Below are 10,039 nucleotides of genomic sequence, written 5' to 3' on the forward strand. Positions count from 1 at the left end.
GATTGGGTTTAGGTCTATCCAATTGTGCCCAGAGGCATTTGAGCGACGTCCGTTGGTGACGCCCCTTTGGAAATGAGTTATTAAAGGAGCTTTGCCAGACCATAACTCAGTTACTACTGAGAATGGTCTGGTTTTAACCAGGCTAGATCAAGACATTTCTCTGGAGCACAATGTCACAAAAAAGACCGTCTACTTTAGCTCTTCTGAGTATTGAGATGAATGCTCATGCTCACAGCGTCGACATTAAACTGCAGTGAAAGACTTTGCGCATCAAAACACTCGGAGAGTGCAAAGAATTCATTACAGTTTGTTGGTTTTATTGGCAGTCATAAGTTAATCTTCAAACTTTGGTATTTTAAAATGTATAGAAAGTTAATCGGAATGTAGCATACAGCCTAAAGTATAATGTTATTCCTTTAATTTAAGTTTTTCTGCTGTTCATTTGTTTTACTGTGAAGACATTAATTTTGCTTGTATACGATGAGCCTCTGTCACAAAACTAAGAACAAGACCAAGCAAAGTGGCAGGACCCTGAACAATAGGGTCAGAAAACAGAGAGCCATCTTACCTTGATAATTTACTGTGATGAACCTTTTGTGCACTGTATTGTGCAGACAATTTAAATGGCATGTTTGTATGGAAATGGGAGTGATGGAGAGGGCTGATCAATGGGGGAATATTCTCTCAGAAAATGGGGCTAAATGGGATACAAACAAGGAAATGATTCACCATCTTAGGACCAGCACAACTACATTTGTAACCTCTGCATCAAAAGTGCAGGGTGTCACCTTTTGTCAAGTTCAAAAAACATAATTTATTTGAAATATAATTTTTTGTAACAATGTAAAATACTGTCACTTTTGATAAATTTGAGTATCCCTGCTGAAAGAATGTCTAATTATTACCCAGAATTTGTAAGGTCTATATTGTATATATAAAAATGCACATATAGCTTGGGTTCTTAATCTTTATTAAATGGTTCAAGTAGTATGTCAGTGGTGTTAGCAGGCATTTTCTAATCAGTTTTGAGATGAGGTGGGGGTGTGGAGACGCGAGTTCACATCAGACAGGCAGAAGGCAGGCTGTGTGTCCTAAATGATGGAAAAGCCTGCTATGCGTCAATGGTTCGCAACTCATTTTGCTTCCTGACCCAGATTTTACATTGGATATTATCAACCCAACACAGCACTGCAATGTTTATCATACTGTATCGTAACATTAAAGGGTAAGTTCGGTATTTTACACTTAAAGCCCTGTTTACAGATCGTTTCTGATGAAATAGAACGGTTAAGATTAAAATTTGGACACATGCTGCTGTCCCGAGAATTTTAGGTTTCTTTCACTTTCCCCAAAACCTCTAGAATGGATGTATAGGTGCACTGGAACAATCCTTCATAAAACGCATTAAACTTTCGTTTACAAAAACCTGAAACTCACCGAGTGGTCAGGGGTGTTCACTGATATGCTCACACAAAAATCGCTGCAAAAGTATATGATTGAAATGAAACAGAAAATTATTAATGTCACCGTGATCTGCATGATCCCAAACATGGTGCAAAATTATGAACACAAGCTGAACAGTAAAATAGATTTTGTAAATGCATACACATATTATGGTTGGCACAAATCATGGGCATTCCCATTGCAAGGCCAACATTAACACAGTTTGGGATGTATTGTCTTTTACTGGGCATAGATCTGTTCATGGTTTCTCATGCAATCAGAAATGCTGTCCAGATGAATTTGAGTCATATTCAGGGATGCTCAGCAGGACTCGACATTGAAACCATTTCTCCTGATTAAATAGTTTTTATGAATAAATGAAACAAATCAAGTATAAAATATTGATGTAACGTCACTAAGGCAATGAATGCAGACATACACACTCTCAGTCCCGCTCATCTCCAGTTTGTATCGGTGACAGGAGTTAATAAGAGACATGGTCCTCACATCACGGGTGGTAACAAATAAATTTAACATGCAATAATATCAAGATGTGGTCTCCCATGCTTTGTGTTACTAACCTACACAAGTCCCCAAAAGAGGAAAATCTTGGACACTAATTATTTGTTAATGCAAAAGTATTGAAGTTATGATTGCATGTTTTTTACTAGTCGCCATTGTGTAATAATGATCTTTGACAGTGACAACAGGTCATATATATAGTTTCTATATGCCAATAAACGGTCACATTAAAAACCTTTTTTTTTTTTTTTTTTTTTTTGTAGCATGAGGCTTAAAGAGGTATCTTTGAGAAATAAAATGTTTCAGAAATGTGAACTGTAACACTCCTCATATAAGACTAGCCTAATTATTAGAAAAATCTGACTGTGTACATTTTTTATAAGAGAAAGCTAGTATACACCCAAGCTTGACTGATGTTTGCAAGCTAAGTACACAAAAAAGAGTTTCTAAAGGTGACCAAGCATTAAACATTTATTCAGTTTAAAGACACTTTTATCCAAAGCAACTTATACATTCTATCAACAATTGTGTCACTTGATCAAATCAAGCTCAGTTTGGTTACTGATAGTGTCATGTTCTACTATGTGACTGGTTAAGCCTCCAAACAGAAAGGCACAATTAACAATGAAATGCGAATTTGTCACAATCCAGTTTCCAATGTTGCTTAAAACTCCACATCTTTCTTCTTCCATGGAAAACAAAAAGGATTTTGGAAAGAGTGGTTTAATGTACTTGACAGTCAGAATCACATGTTTCAGTGTATGGAAAAGAGCAGATATAAGGCTTAAATATCTCCTTTTGTGTTCAGCAGAGAGAAATGCAAGGCAGGCGATGATGACAGAAGTTTGATTTCTGAGTGAACCGTCCCACATCAATATACTTTTCTGTACTACTGCTACTTCAACATATGAAACACACCTCTAGAACATGGCACTTCACAGCAACCTACTACTCTGTACTATATTTCATCAAGTAATGTGTCTTAAAACGTCTCCCAGTTAGTTTTGAATGCCATGTCAGCTTCTATGGATATCTCTAGGACTGTGACTAATGATTATTTTGGTAATTGGTCGATTATTTTGATGATTAATCGAGTTAAAAGAAATTGTGGTAATTAAAATAGACCTTAGCAGAGACATAAGCTTTTAAATGACTTAAAATACATCTATAATTGATGAGGCAATAATGTTATAATATGGTTTTATAAAACAACAGTTAAAATACATAATATACACAATGATCTTATGTACATTATGTAGCCTGGTGATTGTTGTTGTTACACTTACACTTGATCAAATCCTTTAATATGTAATACTGGACAAACAACATTTAACGTGGACATCAAAATATGCAAACTCAGAGCGAGGGTTTAAACTTCTATTCTGAAATAGCAATGAACAGTTCGCATATTTAGAAACATAATTAAGTTTAGGAACATATTTAGGTTCAGGTTCCCAGACAAACATCATATGGATTCTGAGACGCGCCACACGTGTAAATGATAGAGTTCATGTGGAGCATTTACTGAGAACGGAGCTGAAACGCACGTAACCCCTACACACATGAAAATAAATAAAGCGCATATATATTAGATCTGCAGCACATATAGTTATTTAAATGAATTGTAGCCTTTGGGAATGGTTTTTAAATGGTTTTAATACATTGTGCAGCCTTAGAAAACGGTCTAATAATGCGGTCCATGGACTCTCGTCTGTGGATTGCGCCACTTCCGGTATTTTAGCGGTTACTCGACACGAGCAAAATGCAATCAAGGATTTTTTTTTTTAATCCGGTACTCGAATTTAATCGAGGAATCGTGACAGCCCTAGATACAGTATTCCCATTGTGAAATCCAGGTTATAATACAGTAACAGATACAGTAATATACTGACTTTGTTAAAAACTATTTTTAAGGATGTGTTTAAGCGTGTTAAACCTCAGTTTTCTCTGGAAATACATCACAGTCCATTGCTATTTTGGGAGTCTTTGACTCAACTGAATGACACACTATGTAGTTGAAAGTGTTGCACCTGGGGATGAGCTCTGCTCGTCTTGGGGCCTGAAGATGAACTGTGGTAATTTGCGACACTTCTGCTGTTTTAAATGTCTCAGTAGATGGCTGAACTGGCTGAACCCCCTCCCGCACGAAGGGCACTGGTACGGCTTCTCTCCGGTGTGCACTCGCTCGTGTTTCTTCAGGTTTCCCGACTCGGCGAAGCTCTTCCCACAGTACGAGCACGTGTACGGTTTTTCTCCAGTGTGGATTCTTTGGTGCATTTTCAATTCGCTGGCTCTAGTAAAAGCACTGCCACACTCGGAGCACACGTGCGCTTTCACACCGGTGTGTTTTTTCTGGTGGTCTTTAAAATAGCAGAGCCATAAAAAACTCTTCCCACAAAAAGTACACACGTACGGCCTCTCGTTGGTGTGGATTTTCAGGTGTCTTTTTAAGTGCGCCGCCAAAATGAACTTTTGACCGCACTGATCACAGTTGAATGGCCTTTCTCCGGAGTGAGTGAGCAGGTGAGTTTTCAGACTCGTTGCATGCGTGAAACTCCTTCCGCACTGAGTGCACGTGAAGGGCTTTTCTCCGGTGTGAATCCTTATGTGATCCGTAAGATTTGCTTTATGCGTGAATCTTTTCCCGCACTGCTGACATGCGAATCGCCTCTCTCCGGAGTGGATTCTCATGTGATCCTTAAGGTTTCCTTTGTGTGTGAAACTCTTTCCGCACTGAAGGCATGTGTAAGGCTTCTCTCCGGTGTGAGTCCTTATATGATCCTCAAGGTGTCCTCTTTGTTTAAAACACTTTCCACAATGAGGGCAGATGAGAGCGCTTTTCTGTGCGCAATTATTTTCAGTCTGTGAGCAACTCAAAGATTTGTCACTAGTCATGAATGCATGAGGTTCCTCAAACTGACATTTCTCCTCCACTTCATTCAACTCTTGACTTTCCTCTTTCACCTCCACCAAGTCTAAAATGAACACAAAATAGAATATTTAAAAATGAAAAAGACTTTTTTTTTTCACACTCTTGGCATTTCTGCAGTGATGATGCACTTTGGTTTGCTTTTTTCCTTACAAATTACTTGTACTCAAAAATTACTCAAATTATTAGTGATACTTTAATATGGCACAATATCAACATATTCCATGTCAACTGATTTACATAAATAAATAGACCCTGCAATTACCGCAAGTTGATCAAACTGGGGACCAACCTTTTTGTTCTTCTGAGTCATCCTTTAATATTTTGAATGGTTCTGGATCACTCACGTCCCCAATCACCACTTTGACGAATTCCATCGTTTCAGTGATGTGTTAAGCAGGATTGGTTGTCACACCAGAATTATTCCTGTTTGTTTAAATCCACGTGGCTTCTTCACTTGTATTCCCATCTCTGGGGAGCAGATTCACTGGTATGGAGGTCAAAATCTGCTACGTCAAATTTAAAGGGTTAGTTCAACCAAAAATGAAAATGATCCCCTAATTTACTCAGTTACTCAAGCCATCCTAGGTGTAAATGACTTTCTTCTTTCAGCCGAACACAATCAGAGTTACATAAAAAAAATCCTTCACAGCGGTGCACTTTCGCTCCTCCCTAAAAGCCCAAACTTGACATCCAAATCAGCAAAACAAGTGAGTGTTGCTAAACTGTGGGACGGGCTTGATATTAAACAGTATTATTAAAAGCGTATTAAGCCTCGAAAGAGATACGGTTCCCTAGGCGCTCCGAGACAAGAAGTATACTGTGGGTTTCAGATACACGCCTAAACGGTCCAATAGCCTACATATGTTGAAATGCAAACACTGAGTAAGAGCGCGTGTAACAGTATATTGGGTCTGTGCATTAAACTCTTAAAGTGACAGCAGCCTAATAAATCTGCTGCAGTCATTACTGTAAATCAAACAACAAAAGACAAAGATAAAATCACTCACTGCTCGTGAATGAATTACTGTAGTTTTAATAAGGATCAGTCTGTATTTAATGTATACAGCAGTGTAATTTTACATTTGATTACGTTATTCAATTTCTGTTGTAGGCTATTACTTATCTGACTACCACTGAGTACATCTTTCTGAAAAACCTAAAGTTAATTTAGGTTACTAATTATTTAAGGTTAGGTTACTAGGCTAATTATTTAATTTGTATTTTTGTTCTGTAGTATTTTTCTTTTTCAGTTAGTTTATTTGTTCTTATTGTATTGCTGACTATTTACTTGTCTACTGTAATGTAACTGTTTTGAGGACTTTTACTTACATTAATTAATCTAGTCTTAGTTTTTTTTTTTAAGTACTGATAATTGTGAAATTTCACTGACATTTAAAATGACTCATATCATGAAATAAGACTTTGATTAGATCACCCACCTATAATAGTGTTAATAATGTTGATTTCAATTTTGAGCAAAATAATCGTGATTATGATTTTTCTAAATATCCATATTTATAACTTTATAAACTGTCATGACTAACTTACGGTCACGGCTGTACGCGAGTCTAGTTCCGACTGAAGAGTGACCTCTGACCTGACACCTGGCACGTGATGTATTGACAAATGCAGAAGCGCAGAGGATAGAGCAAAACAAAACACTGGTCACGAATTAGAAGTCTAAAACAAGATTTTTTTTGAAGAGAAACATTCAACATAAGAGAAGAGGAGCTTGAGTTTGTTGCCCAGCTCTATTTGTTTGAACCGTGTGAGTCGTCTAAGCTTACGCTACTCCTACATCATACCAACTCGACTCTCTCGTGAACGTGCGTACGGCCGTTAGCGGAAGATAGTGATAATGAAGTTATAAATATGGATATTTTTCTTACAAAAAAAGCATGGCTTCAGAAGACATTTATTAAAAGGACAAGTTTGGTATTTTACACTTAAAGCCCTGTTTTCAGATCGTTTCTGATGAAATAGAATGGTTAAGATTGAAATGTGGACACATGCTGCTGTCCCGAGAATTTTCGGTTTCTGTGGTGGCACCTTCACTTCTGCATCTGCTTCGAAAAACACGGTAGTGTGTAGCGTTCAATTTAGACCGGAGGATTATAATCCCGGCAATATGATTGAGTTCAACATGGTAACGCATACAGGCCTTAAAGCCTGGGTGCAAAGTCAGGCACTGCACATGAAGTCATACATTGACTCACTGGGGGCTCTGACCTGCAATATGCCTTTTAACCCCCCTGGAGCCGTATGGATACTTTTATGATGGATGGATTCGCTTTTTTGGGCTTCAAAATCTCAGTTACCATTCACTCCCATTATAAAGCTTGGAAGAGGCAGGATATTTTTAATAAAACTCTAATTGTGTTTGGCTGAAAGAAGAAAGTCATTTATACCTAGGATGGCTTGAGAGTAGGGCTGGGTGATAAAACGATAACGATAATTATCGCGATATAATTTTTCTCGATAAAACGGTATCAAGAGGTCGATAAATGTTCGATAATGTTTAGGCTATGCGCCAAAAGCGGAACGAAACTCATTTGAACCGCGCGCCACACAGACCATTTATACGCTCGGCTCAAAGTCCCAACGGCAGCGAGAGCGCGAGCAGAGCATATATGCGTTTACTCTGATCGGTCTCGGTCACGAAATCCAGTGAGAAGCGCTTGAGTTCAGCGAAGAACATACAAGTCTCCGTGATTTAAACCAGTTTAAAGGCAGATGAAACAGCGCTGACAAACAGCAGAAACACTGTGCGCAACGATACAGTCAGAAGGCTTTTCCGTCTACAAATTCCCATCATTTACCATGGATTTACTGTAACGTTACCCTAGTAATATTAACTGCACCATGAAATGTGGGATATACATATTGAATTGTATTATATTATTAATGTAGACAATGTAAAGGACTAATGGAATATAATTACAGTATTTAATAGTGTATTTAGGCTACTGTTTTTCATACAAATACCATAGAAACCATAAAGTTACATTTTGCCATGATAGTGAGGTGCTACAGGCTATCCCTGGTTTCATCTGTGGTTGTCATTATCAAAATGCATGATACTGGATGACCAATGGTTAAGTTTAATAAAACTCAAACAGTCAGAATATTACATTTTACCAACAAAAAAAATTAGCACATGCAGAAACTAAGAAACTGTCCAATAAAGATATTTATTTTGTTAAGGAAAAATGACTGTTGAATGAATGTTCAACCTCAGAGTTGTGAAATGTTCACCTGTTTGGCAAGAGTGTTTGTCTTGATATGTTCTGACAATAAAGAGTATTTATAACCACAGTTAACGCTCTGGTTTCTACAACTTTTTACTTAGGAGCAAAAATATGCCTTTAAACTTGAAAGACTTTTATCGTGATAATTATCGATATCGACTGATAAAAAAAAAATTATCGTGATATTTTTTTTTGGCCATATCGCCCAGCCCTACTTGAGAGTGAGTAAATCATAGAATAATTTTCATTTTTCTATAGGAAATGTATGAAAATGAAAATGCTGAACGGGTGATAATAATGTCACAATGCAAAAACTCTTAATGGTTCTAAAATTTGGCTTCAACCTCTTTAAGGAAAATATAATTTCCTATTTCGGTCTTATATTTATTTTGAGATCCAATACTACATGATGACAGGTCTTAGTCCTATCCAGCAAAATGCACTTCAATCATTCACTTGCAGAATAAAACTAGATCACTTAAAACAAAAAAGGTTAGGCTATAAGATACATAACAATAAAGATTTCACTAGCTTTAGTGGCACAGGACCACAGTACAATGACAGCAAAGTATACTATAACGTGTACTGCAAGAAATAATATACGTAGCTTCTGTAATAAAATGTAAATAAAGCATAATTATATTAAACACTCCCATGTTTATATTTAAACATTCCCATCCCCATTCTGTCCGTTTTTACTTCATAGTTGATGTAAACAGGCCTCAAAAAATTACAATATTATATTCGGCAATTATCTATATTTGTTTCACATTACTAACGCAAAATGTCTTCAATAATAGGCTAATACCTGGTCGTCGGGAGCACTTATGTCAAAACTTCCAACCGTATTATAGGCTATAGCTTTAAACACATTAACAACTGAAGCGCTGAAACCACAGACCTTCCCTCGGCTGAATAACAGCAAACATCCATGTTCTTCTTCTTCTTCTTCTTCTTCTTCTTCTTTGGAATTCTGGCGTATTCCGAACCTTAGGCACTTCTTCTTCTTCTTCTTTCGTTTTTTGGCGCATTGCATTCTCAGTGCATAGCGCCACCTACCTTTGCTGTTATGCAGTCATGATTTCTTATAGTCAGTTTTACCTTTTTTCTTTTTCTTTTTCTTTTTCTTTTTCTTTTTCTTTTTCTTTTTTCATTCTCACTTGCCTCTTCCTCACATATTAATCCTTATATATAATTTTTTGATGCTCCATCTCATTCCATCTCCCATATCCGATCTGGCGCTGCGTGTTCAGCTCCTCCAGACCGGCCTATGAAATCTGGAATAGACCAAAGCATATTTATATTAAATCCTTTCACTTAAACCTGTAGTATATATGTATTTTATTAACATTCTGTATCCTACTCTATCTCTATTAAAATCATAACCTAACAAATATGCCAAATCCTTATTAACCTTCCCTCTTTCGTTTAAATATGATATCAACTCCTTCCTTTCCTCATCAAACCTTTTACAATCGTATATCACATGCTCTACTGTTTCTTTCTCCCCACAATTCTCACATAAACCAGTCTCATGAACTCCAATTATAAAAAGTGATGCGTTAAGTCTTGAGTGTCCAAGTCTCATCCTAGTCATTATAACCTCTTCTTTCCTATTTCTACCATTTATACATTTCTTACCTACCATTTTTTTAATATTATATAAATGCCGCCCCTTATTATCTGTATTCCAGTTTTCCTGCCACTCTTTAATAATATTTTCCTTAATAATAGATTTGATTTCGCATTTACTTAATGAAACATTAAAATCTATTTCTTCCCTTTTTAAAGCATTTTTTGCTAATTCATCAGCAGATTCATTACCAGCTACTCCTGTATGCGCTGGCACCCAGCAGAATCCAACTTCTATTCCTATCCTTTGTATTCTCCATAA

General features: G+C 36.9%; 1 protein-coding gene across 3 annotated transcripts; it reads right to left on the reverse strand.

Moving 5' to 3' along the window:
- Positions 1 to 2,224: 2,224 nt before the first annotated feature.
- LOC308696244 (uncharacterized protein) lies at positions 2,225 to 9,152 on the reverse strand. Of its 3 annotated transcripts, none has more exons than XM_081374747.1 (3): positions 9,047 to 9,152; positions 5,187 to 5,400; positions 2,225 to 4,940 (listed from the first exon to the last, which is right to left on the reverse strand). In XM_081374747.1, exons 2-3 carry the CDS (start codon positions 5,269 to 5,271, stop codon positions 3,973 to 3,975), a joined length of 1,053 nt encoding a protein of 350 aa, XP_081230873.1. In that variant the 5' UTR covers positions 5,272 to 5,400; positions 9,047 to 9,152; the 3' UTR covers positions 2,225 to 3,972. The 3 variants fall into 3 exon arrangements, with proteins under 3 accessions (XP_081230873.1, XP_081230874.1, XP_081230875.1); XM_081374748.1 differs by having other exon boundaries at positions 8,954 to 9,107; XM_081374749.1 differs by having other exon boundaries at positions 2,415 to 4,940; positions 5,187 to 5,403; positions 8,954 to 9,110.
- Positions 9,153 to 10,039: the final 887 nt, after the last annotated feature.

Source organism: Scardinius erythrophthalmus (genome assembly GCF_964197995.2).
Source record: "Scardinius erythrophthalmus genome assembly, chromosome: 9".
Lineage (NCBI taxonomy): Eukaryota > Metazoa > Chordata > Actinopteri > Cypriniformes > Leuciscidae > Scardinius > Scardinius erythrophthalmus.